General features: G+C 45.0%; 2 protein-coding genes across 2 annotated transcripts in view; both read right to left on the bottom strand.

The window, feature by feature from the left end:
• Positions 1-1,335: 1,335 nt before the first annotated feature.
• On the bottom strand, positions 1,336-9,009 carry LOC306808378 (adrenodoxin-like). The gene is made up of 5 exons (XM_079318936.1): positions 8,984-9,009; positions 5,569-5,795; positions 2,507-2,631; positions 1,957-2,086; positions 1,336-1,739 (listed from the first exon to the last, which is right to left on the bottom strand). Exons 1-5 carry the CDS (start codon positions 9,005-9,007, stop codon positions 1,619-1,621), a joined length of 627 nt encoding a protein of 208 aa, XP_079175062.1. The 5' UTR covers positions 9,008-9,009; the 3' UTR covers positions 1,336-1,618.
• Positions 9,010-11,880: 2,871 nt separating this feature from the next.
• The window catches only part of MSN (moesin), a 40,167-nt gene continuing 35,431 nt past the window's right edge, over positions 11,881-16,616 (bottom strand). The window contains exons 12-13 of the mRNA XM_079318904.1: positions 16,077-16,310; positions 11,881-15,075 (exon numbers count right to left, since the gene is read on the bottom strand). Coding sequence (XP_079175030.1) covers positions 14,911-15,075; positions 16,077-16,310 — 399 coding nt within the window. The 3' untranslated portion in view covers positions 11,881-14,910. The remainder of the gene's footprint in view (positions 15,076-16,076; positions 16,311-16,616) is intronic.

Raw genomic sequence — 16,616 nt, forward strand, 5'->3', positions numbered from 1 at the left:
CCCCGCGGCCTGGGCCCCAAGGCCGCGCTGAAGTTTCATCCATCACGGAATGGTTGAATCGCAGAACACCCTCACTTGGAAGGGACCCTTCGGAATCATCGAGCCCAACTCCAGGCCCCGTGCAGGACATGCCAAGAATCCCATAATGTGCCCAGGAGTATTGTCCAAACAACACAGGCTGGGTGCTGCTGCCTTGGGGAATCTGAGTGTCCAAACACGCTCGGGGTGAAAACCTTTCCCTGAGATCACAGAAACCCAAACCTCCCCTGATTCAGCTTCGTGCCATTTTCTCGAGTCCTGTCACTGGTCACAAGAGTGAAGAGATTGGTACCCGTCCTTCCACTTCCCCTCATGAAGATGTTGAAGAGCACAGTGAGGTCTGACCTCTGTGTCCTCCAGGCTGAGTCACATCAGCCACTCCCTATAAAGCTTCCCCTCCAGAATTTTCATCATCCTCACAGTCCTGCTCTGGATGCTCTCTAATAGATTAATTTATTTTTATATTCAGTGCCCAACACTACTCGCAGTATTCCAGGTGAGGCCCCACGAGAAGGACAATCCCCTCCTTTGATCAGCTGGCAGTGCTGTGCTGAATGCAGCCCACTAAATTTCCATCCAACTCATTCTGTTCCATCCAGCCTCATGGTACCTGAACAGTGCATCTTGTAGGTCTAAAAGGCTTGTTATTAGGATTTTATTTGACATGTGGGATAGTACAGCAATGAGAAAATTTAGCATATGGAGAAAGTGACTGCTTCTAGCACAGAACAATTCAGGGACTCAAAACATCTCCAGTTCGTAGAAGTGGTTTCTGTTTTCAGGAGCTGTCAGCACACCAGTGTCCTCAGTATGCTCTTGCTGACCAAACTCAAGTCACCTACATCACCAAGCCCATCTGAGGCTGATAATACTCTAGATTTAATTAGCATATGCAGTTTGATAACCAAGATACCTTGGCAAGAGCAAACAGAGCTTTGAAGATTACAAGAAGATTGGATCAAGACTGGCAACAGGAAAGAATATTGAACTAAGCAGAAATGCAAAGTTTATGTGTGATGATTAACCCAGTGAGTGTAGTAAAAGATTTACTAGCCTTCCTAGAAATGGTATATAAGCATATGTAGCTCACAGTAAATTCAGATTCTGATCACAAATCAGTAGTCCCCATCACTCTCAATTGTTGATACATCAGTACACTGACTTGCAAATCACAGTCTCTTCTTAAGCTTCCCAAATTGGAAAAGTCTGCCTTTTAAAGAGCCAAGCCTTGCAAAATTCTAAGCAGTTACTCAGAATAGCAGAATTCTTAAATTTCAAAGGATAAAGCAAGTCACATACAGCAAAGATATTTACTGACACCCACCCAGGGAAATATAAAGCCATAGGCTTTAATCCAGTTGCATGCAGCAGAGCATTTAAGCACTTAAAATACACACCAAAGACCCTATTAAGCATGATGCCTTCTTTAAATAAGAGATTTGCCAAACACATCTTTTATACTGAATCAGACCTTTACAGCCAACTGCCAGCCAGCCACAAAAAGCAATAGTGTCAACCAAAAGCTAAGTACCCTGCTATGCCTAAATGAGGATGTGAGCTGTGCAGCAGTCGTTTCCAGTTACTGTTTGCTTTGCTTTCCAACCTCCAGCTGCTTCCTCATGTCTGACACATCCATGGGGACCCTCACAGTAACACCATCCATCGACTTCTTCACGCACACCTGGCAGCCAAGGCGTGATCTGAGAAGAAAACGTGAAGTCAGGCTCCTCTGTTCCCAAAGTAAAGAGAGGAATTCCCCACCCACACTGGGATGTCTGGTCCAGGATGGGTTTTTACTAACTCTCCTGCTCTCAAGGCACAGCTTTAATACAGAACAAGCCCCATCCCCTTGGAAAGAGGTGCCACAAGGTGTGAATCTGCCTCAGAGAATCTGCTGTGACCAGCAGGGAGGCTTACGTGTCAGTGAGTCCATATGCCAAGTCCAGCATGTCTAGCTCTTCATCTGAGATGGCACCAAGCTTTTGGAAGGTGTCCTTGTCAAAGATGAGGTGACAGGTAGAGCAGGCTAATGTCCCTTCACAAGCACCTGGTGGAGAAAGAAGGGGATGGCAGCAAATCAGGAAAGATAAGGGGGTGAGAGAGCCCATCTTCAGGAACAGTGTGAGAAAAGGCCCTTTAACAGATCTGGAGGATGTCAAAAGACATGCTAGGAAACACAACAGATGGATGCAGTTTCCAGCCTGCCTATTCTCTCTCACCATCATTTTTAAAATTTTTACATCAGCTCTATGCAGCCAAAAGCACTGACAGAGGCTGCTGGAACACCAGTGGTGACCGTGTGAGGTCATATTGCCATCTCAGCCTGGTGAGCACCCAGCAAGCAGCTGGTGGGGAAGGGAAGCTTGTTTATGGTCTTGGCAGAACACAGAGTACTGTTGCACTATTCCTAACTACCCAGTGGCCCTAATAGCACATGTTAATGTACATACCCTGCTGCAACACCTACCAAATCCATCAATGGCCAAGTTGTGATTGACTACCACTTCCAGCAAACTCTGCCCTTCTTTGGCTGTGGTTGTAAGTCGCTCTCCATCCCGATTTATGAAATGCACTGTCACATGGTCCTCAGAGCTGTAAGACAAATTTGCAAAAATCAGAGGAATCCACCCTTTTCTCCACATCCACAATTGAGGTCTTTGGGCTCTATGGTAGAAACATGGCACTTAGAGGGAAATGTGCATGCAAACACTTTTCCAAAGGATTATGCCATGTCCAAAGAAAAAATTCAAATAATCAGTTCTCAGTGGCAGGCAGATCTGATTTGCCCCAGAATATTTCCCATTTTATCAAAGAGCCCACAGAATAAATGTCTATCTGTGTACAAACAAGTGCAGTGGTCTGCATGTGCTGCCCCTGCTTGGGCTGCCTGGCAGGGGCAGCATGTGCAGGCAGGCAGAGCATTTGCAAGTCCCAGGCCTGGGATGTTAATCCTGGGTAGAGTGATGCAAGAACAAGAAAAGTGCTCAAGATCAGATACTAATCCATCAAGAAGGGGGTTGTCATTCATGTTTTTGCTTCCCCTTCCCTTCCCAAGGGGATTACTTGATGATTGTTTATTTTTCTTCTGTGAAGTGCCCACTCCTTTCCTTAACTCATCACAGGGACCCTTCTTATAATTAGACATGCCCAGTCCCAGCTTACTGAGCTACTGGGCTGAGTAACTTCCTCTGAGCTGATGTGATCCACTCTCAGGAAAAACTGCTAGTTATTTTGACAGCCTGCAAGATTTAATCTGGGCAAGAGTTAGGATCATAGCCATCAGTTTCCCTTAATGATAACTTGCAGAAAGGGCATCTACAAATGAGAGGGAAACAGCACCCAGTTCATCTCCTCCAACCAGGCTCTCACACCCTGACAGCAATGTTCAGGATTTCTCACCAAGACAGTATATTCTGAGACTTTCATTTTTGCCAGAGGAAGCACATGAGCAAACACTGTTCTTTTCTTAGTGTACATACCAAATGCTCCCTTAGATATAGGAGGCTCCAGTTACCCAAGGTCCCATCTCCTGTGCAGAAAGAAGGCAGCACCCTGGAGGTAGCTGGGCCTTTTGCCCAGTAACTCTCATTGTGGCCCTGCCCAAATGCCCATCATCCCAAAGCCCAGGGCATTCTCCAGTGGCAGAAGCTTCTCATTCATCAGGCTAACAAAATACACCAATTCCCTTCCATAAAGACACCTACAGATGTTTCTAAATACACAATTTAAAGACTAGCTCTCAAATGTCAAAACAAAACAATCCTCCTAATTTTTGATGGATCAGAGTAATTTATTCCATTTGTATGGCAAATAGGCATGTTTCAAGGCAATATTTAGTTTATGGGTAAAATAATTTGTTACACAATAGAAATAGTAAAGTGATAGAATTCCACTTAGTGCTGCAACCAGATGGATTTTTCAGCTGAATAATGAGAGATGATTTCCTGCAGAGACTGCTGGATCCAAAAATTCCCAAAGCTGTCTGCACATTTATTGACAGAAAACTTAATTCCTGATATCCTTGAGGCACCCAGAGCTTTGGCCAACATTAGTTACAGGAGAATCTCTGCACCAAGCTCCCACAAACTTAGTTCCCTGTAGTTCCCCTGAGTTCCACACTTGCTTTGGCTGTTGCTGCCAGTTTTGTGGCCCCAAGGCAGCCAGGGACAGCACACAGGGCATCCAGTTAGGTACAAGGAAGGGTTGATGCTGTTGTGAGACACCCTGCATGACTGGACAAGGCTGGCTGCAGAGTTCATTCTTCTCAAAAACAGGGATGATGCCACGATGCAGAGAGCACCTCCCAGAAGGGAACATTTCAGGAATTTGGCTTTGTTCTCAGGATTGGTGCCTCTGTTGAGGGACAAACCCAGTCTGATGACTCCCTGTTTTCACTGTTCAGTTCAGTAACAGACTGACTTGCATACTGGTCTCATTGTCTTTATGTCCCTCAAATCAGTCCCAGGCTCAAGTCTCCTCTGAAAGACACCTGCTTTGGGTACCCAAAGCTGGAAACAAGGCCTGCAGCTTTTTAATTTATTTACTTTTGAACTTGTTTATTGGTGCTTTTGAAACAGTGAAAAAATCCCTTCCACACTTTAAGTAATTTTGAACCAGGATTAAGGAAAAAAAACCAAAACAAAACACCAAATATAGACTAAATTTTGCTTCATTTAGTCTGCACTATTTTACAATGGCATTACTTTCACAGGATACATGGTCAGAAACTTGGAAAGATCTTACCAGGATGTGATAAACTCAACACTGCAAATTCAGTGTATACCAACTGATTAATCCCTTTTAAAATCTCAAACCCTCTGACATAGGAAAGTGGTGAAGGAGGTTTCAAGAAAGTAGCTCTTGCCCCATCAGTGTTTTTCTTAAAAGATACTTCCCAAGGCCATACAAACCAGCAAGATGCCTACAAGCACTGCAAAAGATCATTTCGTAAGCAACAAACCAATTAGAAAGAAATCCCATTAATAATGAGTCTTCATAAATCCCACTGAGCAGGGTTATCACTGTGACTTTTCTCTAAGGTCAGATAGCAAAATGGTTTGTTGTGTTTTCTGTGATGTTGGTTGGATCTCACTCAATGCCTAGCAGATTACAGTCTGACCTAGATGATATTCAACAAGGAAATCCAGAAATGATATTTATTTTACCATCTCCTCCTGAACTATCCCTAAAGCAGAGAGAGGAAAGGCTGGCAGGGAGCCTGCAGTAGTTCCTGCTGTGGAAATGGACCAAAGGACTCTTGTGCCTCCTTGTCACCTTCATGAACTGGCTCCCAGCCACTAGCTGTGGCCCCCAGAGCTCTGGAGGCAGCACTGGCACCTCTGACAGGTTCCCACAGCACCTCTGGGGCTGAGTCCTGGCACCACCACCTTCTTCCCATCAGCATCTGCTCACCTGAGCTGATGGTCTTGTCCCCCACATCCCACAGTTCACTGGCATCTCCTCATCCTGGGGCCAGGGCAGAGGTGCATGCCCATCCCTCCACGTGCAGCAAGGTAGAATTTAACTCACCTCGACTCCCCAGGGCCATCCTGGGACCCCTGCACGGAGCTGAAGCCTCTTTCTGGCCACTTTGCTGGGCTGTGGTGCTGCTCAGTCACACCACAGAGAAGAAGGAGGCGGATTTTGCTGGCGCTCAGTCGGCTCCGCAGGAGCCCCAAAGCGCCGTGAGCCATCCTGCTGCTGTGCCCCCTGAGCTGCCTCTGATGCAAGGACAGCTTGATTAGGGACTTATACAGCTGGGGAGCATGGGGGGAAGGGGAGAAAAAAAGAGTAGGACAGCCTCCCTAGGGGTGGAGGGAGGGAGGAGGGAGGAGAGGCAGGAAGGAAGGATGGACCAAGGGATTGTGCCTGGATCTTGCTGCAGTCCAGCCCATGAGGACATGGGAATTGGTTGAAGCACAGAAACATGTGAAACATCACCTCAACATGCCAGTTTCTGAGCAATGTGCACTTTGTTCTCCTTACAGAGTTCCCTATCAGGAGCCAGAGCTAAATCCACTTTGATGTCTAATCATACAAGGAGTTGCAAGTTGAGGGCTGGAAGAACAGAGAGGCAGGAGTGCTGATGACTGCTGCCTTGAGGAGAGGGGCACACAGTTCTACAGCAATTGAGGGAAAGCAAGGCACACGAATTCTGCTCTTGATGGCATCCAGCCACATCATTGGCTTACCCAACACAGGCTCCCATCTCTCAAATGTGAAAATTCACTTACTTCACATGATAATGGTAAGGGGCAGCCACACTTAGCTGTTCATTTGCTAAACTCTCATAAAGGTAAAGATAACTGTCATGCATTTTATGCTATCTGAAAATCCATGCTTCTAAACTTTGAAGCCTTGCAGAAGTAAACTCTTAATTTATTCCCACAGTCACTGGTTTAATCTACCCTCCTCTATAGCATAAATCAATATGAACTCAAGGGCCAAAAATACAACAGCAAAGAGAGTCTCAGTTCCAGGTTTCTGTGGAGTTAGGGAACAGCTCTCACCTCAAGAGCTTGAATGGTCTCTTCTACCAAATTAACAGCTCACCATTTGTAGGATGTCTGCTTTAATCAAGTTTTTTTAATGTAACATATTGGTAGCCAGTGTAAGCAAAAAAATGTTGATACTGGACTCTGTAATCAATCTGTACAGGGGAAAAACTGCAGCATAAGACAGAAAATTTCTGCCCCAACACATACAGACACTCACTCAGTGGATTCATAGCTCTGAAGATAACCCAGAAAGTTTTGGCTTTTTGCCCCAAAATGAAAAATTTCCACACAAAGCTTTCAGGTTGGAAGGGTTGGAAAGGGGTGCTTAGACTTTCTTAAAAAAGCATTGAAGACAGTAAGGAATGCAAGTGTTTTCCATAAGCTGGGAGAGAAATGTATTATTCATTTCAAAGGCAAGTGTTCAAGCATTCAAACACACCTCTCAGACAGCTCTGGTGGAGACAAATTCATGTGCAATGCATAAAGAATTAAAAACAAATGAAAAAAAAAGTCTCAGGTCAACTTTTCCAAGTGATTTGCTCTTTCCTACAGGTTGTCCTGAATTCTTCAAATTTCAAAGCCAAATTCTTGAGCTCCATCTCAGCCCCAAACTTAAAACCACTCTGTGCAGCCTCTGCAGCTGAGAGACTCTGGCCAGTTCTGCCTTTGCTTTTCAGGCACTGCAGAGATGCAGCAGACAGCCCAGTTCTGTCTCTCACTCATTTCCATGGAAAGAAAGCAAGGCTTGCCATGAGAGAGACACAAGGAGAGGGATCACAGCACATGCAAACCACAAAGACTCTTATCTCTCCAGCAAACCTTGAGTTGAGAGAGATACATTAGATATATGCACAGCATGTCCACAGCAAGGACATTTGTGTGTTTGTCTGGCACTGACTCCTCTCCCTGCCAGGAACTCAGAGCACAGCAAGTGACAGGTCAATGTCACCTGATGGAAGAGAGGCTAATGCAGAGAGGGAAGTCAGGGAGATGAGGTGCAGCAAAGGGGATGACTGCTCTTGGTGAAAGCAAAACAATTCTGCTGGGGCAGGAGAGAATCAGGCCCTTACAGATATTGGACAGCCTGTTTTAAGGTATTTGAAATGCTGAGAAAGGGCAGAAGCAAGATCTCCTTTCCAGATTAAATCATTCTTTGTTTAGCCAAGGCCACAGAAATAGAAAGCTTTGCAAATAACCACCCCTTCCACAAAAAAACAAATCAGCCAACAGAAAAACCAAACCAAACAACCAACTAAACCAACTAAGAAAAAATACCATTGCTTTGGGGGAAGAAAAACAAACCTCAAAATTTCACTTTACAGGTCATATTTTATGAGCAGACCAGTCACAGCTGTGTTTCAAATATGGTTTGGCAGGAACCAACTTCCCAGCAGAGCACACATTGCCCCCCAGCTCCCCAGTTTCTTGCCAGCAGGCCACACTCTGTCAGTGCAGTGCTATACCCACACATCCAGTCATGTTGGCACGTGCTGGTGAGGAAGTGGTTTTCTAGCTTGAGAAAAGTTGTCCAATATCTTCTGCACCACACACCAAGCAATGTGCTCCTCCCTCCCCCCAGCCAAGGGACTCTCGTGCAAGTATCCAAAACACCCATGAGCTGCCCTTAACTCCACCTCAGCCCTGATTTCTGCACAAGGAATAGAATACTGAAATCAGCACTGGTCTAATCCAACCAGAAGTTACACAACACCTTTGCAGCCCTCCACAGTGAGAAGCATACTTGGATTTTTGAGACACCAAACCCAGCTCCTCTGACCACTGCTAGAGTTTCTTAGCAGCAAGCAGAGCTGCCCTGGTTCAGTCACTGCCCTCCCTTTTCAGGTGTAGATGGAGGCAAGTTCATGCTGTTCCCATGGGGGAAGTCTCAGGGACTGGATCAGAGCAGCAGGCACACAGACCTGGGAATAATGAAGATTTCTGCAAGCCAACCTTCATTAATTGGAAAAGCAAGAACAGCTTACTACCCCTCCTACCAAGCCCACTGCCTCACAATTGCTCCTGTAGGGAAGATATGGGCTGCTTGCTAACACAGAACTACAGCACTGAGCAAAACCAAAATTCACCTTTCCCACTGTCACTTTAAAAACCCATTAACCACCTTTCCTGTTCCAGAGCAAGTTGCTAATAAAAGCAAACAAAACAACTTGTACTGGTTTGGCTTTCTACAAGCCCACAAGCCCAGACAGAAAGTGCTTCTGCTGTCTCAAAAGAGATGCACTGAGCACAGATCTGGGACAAAGTGCACACACCGAGTGAGCCCAAGTCACAGGCACTGCCTCAGAGGCTGGGGCTTGGGGAAAAGCTGTAAATGTGCCTCAGCTTCTACAGCTCTCAAACAAGACTGTCTGCCCCATTCTAACCTTGCTAGATGCTCAGCAGCCTTCTGAGAATGACACAAACAAAAGGAGCAGGAACCATATTCTCACCACTGGAAGCAGGAGGGCAGGCATGCAATCAGAGATGGGCTGACACTGCAACAAGAAAGCACAATGAATTCACAACAGGCTTCTGGACAGCAGCCACTTCTGACAATGCAGCTGCTCCTGGCTGGGTGAAGGCCACTAAAGTTACAGTGCCCCAGCCAAGACCTTCACTTGCACATGCTTCTCCTTCAAGCATCCAGTCAAGGATGCTTCAAAGATGGATGGGAGTGCAATACTGCTGCATGTGGGGTGTAGACAGCCTTCACCATAACCTCCCAGCTCAAGAGCAGTTTATTTCACAGCCCTTCAGTCAAACTTGTTGACTCAAGACCAATCCCAGTCTGCATTTTGTTAAAGGATGATGCACAACCACAAGCTATAGCAATCACTGTAATTTTTGAATTAGCTCTGCTCACCAGAAAGATTTGTATTAATAGCTGCTCTGAGCAAGTAATTCTGACCAGAAGCTGAAGGTATAATCCCTTCCACAAGCATCCAGTATTACTTTTTGCAGTTTCAGAATTCCTTTTTCTCTAATATCTCCTCGTTCTTTCTTTAATTTTTCATTACACCACTCATCCTGACACCTGTCCTGAAAAGCTCCATTTGGAATTGCTATTAATTGCTGTTTGGAGACCCATCACCAGGAACTACATTTTCCTTTACGCCTTGTTCAGACAAAGGAATCTGCTCCCTTGTCTACAAACTGCACTTAGAACAGCAAACCTGCAAGATAGAAGGCAGCCTCAGCCTAGCATTTCATACACTGAGGTCATTTTTTACAGAATGCCCTGGGTTGAAAGGGATTAAGATCATCTAATCCAAATCCCCAGCCCATGGGCAAGGATGCCACCCACCAGATCAGGTTGCTCAGGGCTCCATCCAACCTGGCCTTGAATATTTCCAGGGAAGGAGCATTTTTCTTACAGAAGTTATTTTTTTCTGCAAGGGAGACATTAATATCCCATGGGGCACCAATTTGCATGTGGGTATGCAGCAATTATGGCTTGACATCAGCCACAGAGGAATTCTGTTCTCTGCCAGTTGTCACATGCTCTGAGATTATATGCCCTGGTATAAGACATTTAAACTACATAGCCAAGACTGAATTATGCACAGCTGCAAAGCTGGCAGGGAACAGAACAGTCCCACTGATGGTACAGGGCAAACAAGCCATGCCCCAAGTGCTCTCTGCTTTCTGATTGCAGTCTGTCTTTGTAGGTGCTCCAGCAGCTGCCATGTGAGTGCCTAAAATTATCATCCTTTACCCTGTACATTGCATTACCAATCTTAGGATGCTGGAACAATGCTTGTGCTTCCCTCCAAACATATTCTCCTGAGCAAGAAACTAATAAGCTGTTCATCTACCTAGAGAAATCCCTACAGGGCTTGTCTGCATCAAAACAAATCAGAATTTGGAGACTATGCTCTTTCTAAAGCAAGGGCAAACAGGAGAAGGAGGAAGGAATCAATGTCTTATTTCTGAAGTTACTTTGTCCTACTTGGAGTCAGTGCATCTCAGGCCAAATGCCTTAATCTACCAAACAGATTGAACTCAATAAATATTTTACTCTACAGAGTTACTTCAACCTTTCTTTAGAATTCTTAATAAAGCAGCACTGCAGAACCTGCAGAGATTTTCTTGTCCCTCAGCCTTCTGACAGAGCCTTTTATGCTCTAGTCTGCCCCTCTCCCACAGACAAAAGCAGCTGGGCCCCAAACATATGTAGATACAGCCTAAACTAGATCTGAAACATCCCAGACAGACTAGCAAATCCAACAGAAGCTGTCTACAAAAATTAGAGGTTAAATGCAAATTCCTGATCCTAAACTAGAGAATGCCTTACAACAAACTAGAATAGGGTGGTGTGGATGTTTTTTAACATGGTCCTGTACAGAAGCAGCCTTCAGCCTTTAACACTTTACACTTCCATTTCTTCAAAGACAAACCTGAATGGAAATTACCTTAGAGGCTTGAGGCTTATTAATGTCCACTGAGAAACTAGAAACAGCAAGAACAGGATCAACCTTTCCAGACCAGTACAACCTTCAGCTGAAGTCTGCTGTAGCATTGGAGGACACAGGCAATTCCTTGAGTGGTCAGGTTTTTTGAATCCTGGCAGGAAGGAACAATAAAAAAAGACTCACCTGTAGAAACTGAACCCATGCCATGACTGGCGGGGATTGCAGAAGCCTCTATTGCTCCACACTTCATGTTTTGCTTAGAGAAAAGTTCAGGTCTTTTCCCCAGCATCAGGTCTGAGCACTAACATGTTCCAATGAAATCTCCACCTTATTCTGCAGTGCAGCAACGATTAGGCAGAGGTTCTGTGAGGCCACACTTCACAAGCACAAAGAAAGCAGCTGCAAGTGAAGATCACACAGTCCATTAGCAGAAAGGTGGCAGCAGCCACTCTTCCATTCTGGAACCTGTCCTGAGACACTGGGAAACAGCCACAGCAGGGCAGGTGTGAAGCACATTGTGCCAAAAGCCCCAGTACAGGCTGGTGACAGCTCAGACTGGGCAGGGTGTCCATGCAAGCAGCAGCACCAAGGGCCAGGCACCCTCTCCAGGCTCAGCTGGGTGCACACAGGGCTGGGCTCAGCACAGCAGGAACTCACCACAGCAGCTCCATCCCCTCCATCTGGCCAGCCCGTTGCAAGTTGGACATTTATACTCAGTGCCTCCACAAAGTGTCAGCTCCAGCACTGGCTCCAGCTGGACAGCTGGGGAGGGGGAAAGGGCTGCTGCTGAAGCAGATCCTTTTCAGAGTGCAAGATCTCCTTATTTGCACAGGAGCTCCCAGGCTGTCCTCTGAGCACCACAAAGATCTGTTCAGCTATGAGACACAGCACTGGACTTAAAGCAAACCTTAAGTAACCAGCCAGACACAAGCTGCTGAATTTCTCTGAACTTTATTGGCACTTCAGGAAGAACAAGGTATGGATTTTAACAACTCCTCTGAACAGGAAAAACATGTCTGAATCAAGGTTCTCTCTGCAGATAAGCACATGGACCCATTAATTACTCCACAACCTTAAGGAATTGATGTTTTATTATAATCCAGTAAAACAACTGGTCAAAACCCTTCAACATAATTTACAGCAACAAAAAATAAAACAAGAAAAAATAAGCCAGGCAACATGTGATAAAGTACTTCCCTCCCCCCACCCCCAAGAGGAGTAGTTATCCAATTAAACTGGAACATGAAGAGGAAGAACAATTCACTGTATTCTAACAAATAAAAAATGTGTCTACAAATCTCACCATAATACTGAAAGCTTCTTACATTAGTTTTCTTGCAAAATATCATCTTTATAATACAGTATACATTCCAAGGGAAGGAGGACCATAAACATACCCTCCATCTCTTGACTAATATTTTCTAATTGTGCATAGCTAGAAATATTGAAATCAAATATCATTAGATACCACTGGAATATAATACTGGTTAAAAAGAAGGCAGGGCTGAAACAACTACAAAGAGTTAGGTGGACTCACTGGCACAAGCCGTTCTATTCCTTTATTGGACCATGTGGAATTAGAACGTTTAAAAAAACCATAGAAACAGAAGTCATGCCAACATCATAATACATGAGAGCTCAGCAGTGCTGTGTGACCCATCAAAGCAGAAAAGGTTTACTGGTTTATTATTTGAACACATATTCCAGGCACCATACGTCAGCTTGTTAGGAAATTATTAAAAAATATTAGATAGAGGCTTTTCTCCCCTCAAATGCATCAATAGTTGCCATGGACAGAGCAGAAGTGCTGAGAACCAGCTTTAAAGCACCAAAACAGAAGTTTAAAGGTTGTCTGTTCCCCAGTAACAAGACTCACACAGAGCAAATCACCTTCAGAACAGAAATACACAAAAACATTCTGACAAATCAAACTGCAATCTTTCATTTGTGACTTTCATGGTACTGAGGCATATTTTTCTTGGCCAACAAAAAGCTTGCCATGCCATGTGCCCTCCAAAAGCACTCTGTGTCCAGGGGAGAGAAGGGGGCTCCCCATGACACACCTGGATGTTTAAGAGCATAGGTTGGCATGCTGCTTCTAACAGAGGTTGGCTGGTATTTGTATGAAACTCCACACAGACTTGCATTGCTTTCAAAAAATAAAATAACACAACTGGTGAGGTTGTTTCCAGCCACCCAAGGAATTCTTGGGGAAACACTGCAGTTTGTTAACACTATAATGAACAATTATTTTTTGGCACGGTCCCCCTTTGCCCTTTATCATACTCCAGGGAGCTGAAAATGCTCCAGTTTTCAGATGTTTTCCTTCTATCACCATTATCAGTAACATCATATAAAGGGAGAATCAACAAAACTGAGCAAGTCACAAAAATTGGGATTATGCTAGGCAAGAAAATAAATCCCAGGCTAGCCTAATGACTTCCTATAGGGACAGGCTAATCCAAGGAGGGCAAAACAAAGGAGGACTTCACTTTAGGTGGAACCCATTTTTAAGATAACTCTCCTGAAGGCTAACAGTTCCTTTTATGAGGGATCAAGGCAACATCCAATTGAACCCTGAGCATGCATGGCTATTTCCTCCACAGAAATGGCAGGGAGGATTCTGGATAGCTACAGCATGGGCAGCCTGGCTGACAGGAGGTGATGATTATTACAATAACTGGCACAAGCAGCTCTCAGGACCTGTCTCACAACCATTTGTATCCCAATTCTAAGAGAAAGTCTTCTGTTCTCAAAACTGCAAAAGGCCAAAACATCCTTCTGGGGAAGGAAAAGCACTTGAGCCAGGGATGTGGCAGACTGCTAGTGAGGATTAAGAAAGCAATTGGACAAGTGTCTCAGGATCCTCTCCCCTCAAATGCTGCTTGAAGCCAGGGAAGATAGATGCAGTCTTGTACATGACCCAAATATGAGAGCAGTTTTTGGTCCCCAGCTGCTGATCACTTTTTATGATTGCATTTTGTTTCAACTAAAGGTATCTGAGCTACAGTAGATCTATACAGTCATAAGGCACCAATGACTATGTGCTAAAAAGGCCTCTTATGGAAAAACCTGAAATCTTGTTCACATAACTAGAAAAGTATCTGTTCAGCAAAGGGAAATACAGCTACAATAATTTTTAGTCTTTTACATTTCTACCTCCCACTTTAAGTTTTCATTGGCAAAACCAAAAAGGAAGGCAGTGTACTTTAGCTATCTCTGCCTCACTGGTTACATTGAAGACAGACAAATGATGGTGAACAAAGCCATTGACCAGAGAAAAACCTCTGGAAAGCAGGGAATTTGAGGCTTCAAACCACACTGTATCAGTGGAAATACTCCAAAGGCCTCCTCATGATTAGGAAATTCAAAGCTCCATCATTAAACAACAAAAGGTAACACCAGCAGGAACACCACAGAATCTGTTTGGTCTGCTTATTTTTGTAGGACAAAAGCTTTGGTCTCTTAGAGAGAAAGTCCATATTTTACCTTCAATCCTTCTTCCTAAGCTCCAGTCTCCCCTTTTTAACTAACATGATTCAGAGACTCTGGGTTAAGTTAGAAATTCAGACCCTGGCCACTAAGCTTAATCCTGAAGCTTGTACAGGTTAGTAGGAAGGCAGAGTGTCAGACTGTCAGCTCTTGACTGTACATAATGCAGTGCAAGTGTCTGCTGGTCTCCCCACACAATGGGAGAAGACAGCAACACAGCCACTTCAGTGGGCAAACCCAACACACTAGGATTTCACCCCAAGCCAAACAACTTCAGATTTGCCCCAATCCCAGGCAGACAAAATTATTATTCCTTCTTCTGTCACTTAACTCCAGCATTTGCCCAAAACTTGATAAATAAGACCATGGTCACTCTTCTGTAGTGGTTCCAGCATAGCACGATTAGGAGTGAATGATGGGAGAGGATGGGGGAGAGGGGAGAGGAGAGTGCAGGGCAGCAGGTGAGGGAGAGTTTACATGGACTCGAACTCGTCGATGCGCTGCTTGGTGTTTCCCTGCCGGATCTGCCGCAGGGTCTTGTACTTGTCTCGGCCCAGGCGCATGTTCTCGGCGTGGATCATGTCGTTGGCTGTCTTCTTGGTCTCATCCCGAGCGTTTGCCAGCTCTGAGGAAAGAGCCTTTGCAGGAGGAACAGACAGCAACAGGTTAGTACATGGCAGAGACTCAAAATTTCCTGCAGATCCTCCTAAAGATTTGGTATCTATAGAGATAGGAAACAACAAACCCCAGTGTATTCTTCTGGGCAACCTGTTCTAGCTGACCTTGCTTGAGCAAGGAAGTGGGATTAGATGGTCTCATGGAGGCCTTTCCAACCTAAATAGATATATGATTTTGTGGAAGTTGTTAATATTTCTCCCTAACTTGTGAAGGTAGAAAACATTAGGCAATATGTCACCTATTTATCTCCATCTAGCAGAGTTAAGAAAGATTGTCTCCAATATCTGTTCTTTCAAAGAACAGCCATGTGGAGTGATCCCTATAGACAGCAGGAGCATCTTGCAGAATTTGAGGAATTACTAGCTTTCCTCCAGAAAAGAAACTTGCTGCAGAAGACAAAATGCACCTCTACCCCTCTGTATGCAACCACCACAGTACAGTGCAGAATGAGCAAAGTCTGGTGCAAGTCAGGCACCTGAACTAAATGCTTGGAATTGAACACCAGAACACTGGAGTTCCTCACAAGAAGATGGTGCAGTAGAGCTGTCTCTGTGCTGAGCCCCTGTGGGCTACTCCAGGGTTTTGCAATGCAGAGTTTTGCAATGCAACCCAGACTCGACAGTTAGAGACAGCTCCTGGATAGGAATCAGACCAAGTTCTTCAATTCACTGCAGCCAGGGCTATGAACAACTGTCAGGTGGCTGGCAACACTCACAAAGCACACATCTGACAAATGCTACTTGTTGGCACTGCTTCAAAATACTTCCCTGCTTCCAGTAAAATGGAAATCAAGTGCCAGGAGACAAGACCTGCCTTTCTACTCAATGGTTATTCAGCTATCTGGCAAGATCACAATCACCTCTCTTCCCTGCTTCTCCCCTCATTTTTTAAATAACAGTAATACCTTCCAGCTGCAAGAAATGTTGAGGAAAGTAAAAGCAGCACCCACTGTGCTTCTTACCTTCAAGTGTTTCTGGACCCTCTCGTTCTTCTCAGCCTCAGTGGTGCGCTGCTCCTCGCTGCGGTCCTTGATGGTGGCCTCTGAGCGCAGCTCCGCGCTGGCCTCCGCCGCGTTCTCATCCTGCTCATCATCGTGCTCGTTCTCAGCATGCATGGGTTCAGTCACATGAGGGGTGCTCATGGCAGTCTTCAACTCCTCTTTGGTCTTCTCTAGGTCCTCCTGCACCCTCTGTGCCTGCAGTAGGATATGCCACAGTGAGGCAGTCAGTGTAAATCCTGGGTGCACGAGGCTCCTCGCAGAAGCGCCACTTGGTGCTTGTTACAGGAAACCTTGCACCTCTGGAGGGGTATATTCCAAAGCTACTCAGCCACCATCACTTGCAAAAATTTCTGCTGCATAACACTACATAGATTTGAAGAATGGTTGACTGTTAATGGAAAATGGGCTACAGGTCTAATTAGTCAAAAATTGCAACATGGAGTTAGAATAAGTCACCCATTCCATGGAGAAAATCAAAAGGTGCTTATTTACAATAGCTTC

This window comes from Erithacus rubecula (genome assembly GCF_903797595.1).
Source record: "Erithacus rubecula genome assembly, chromosome: 15".
In the NCBI taxonomy this organism is placed as follows: domain Eukaryota; kingdom Metazoa; phylum Chordata; class Aves; order Passeriformes; family Muscicapidae; genus Erithacus; species Erithacus rubecula.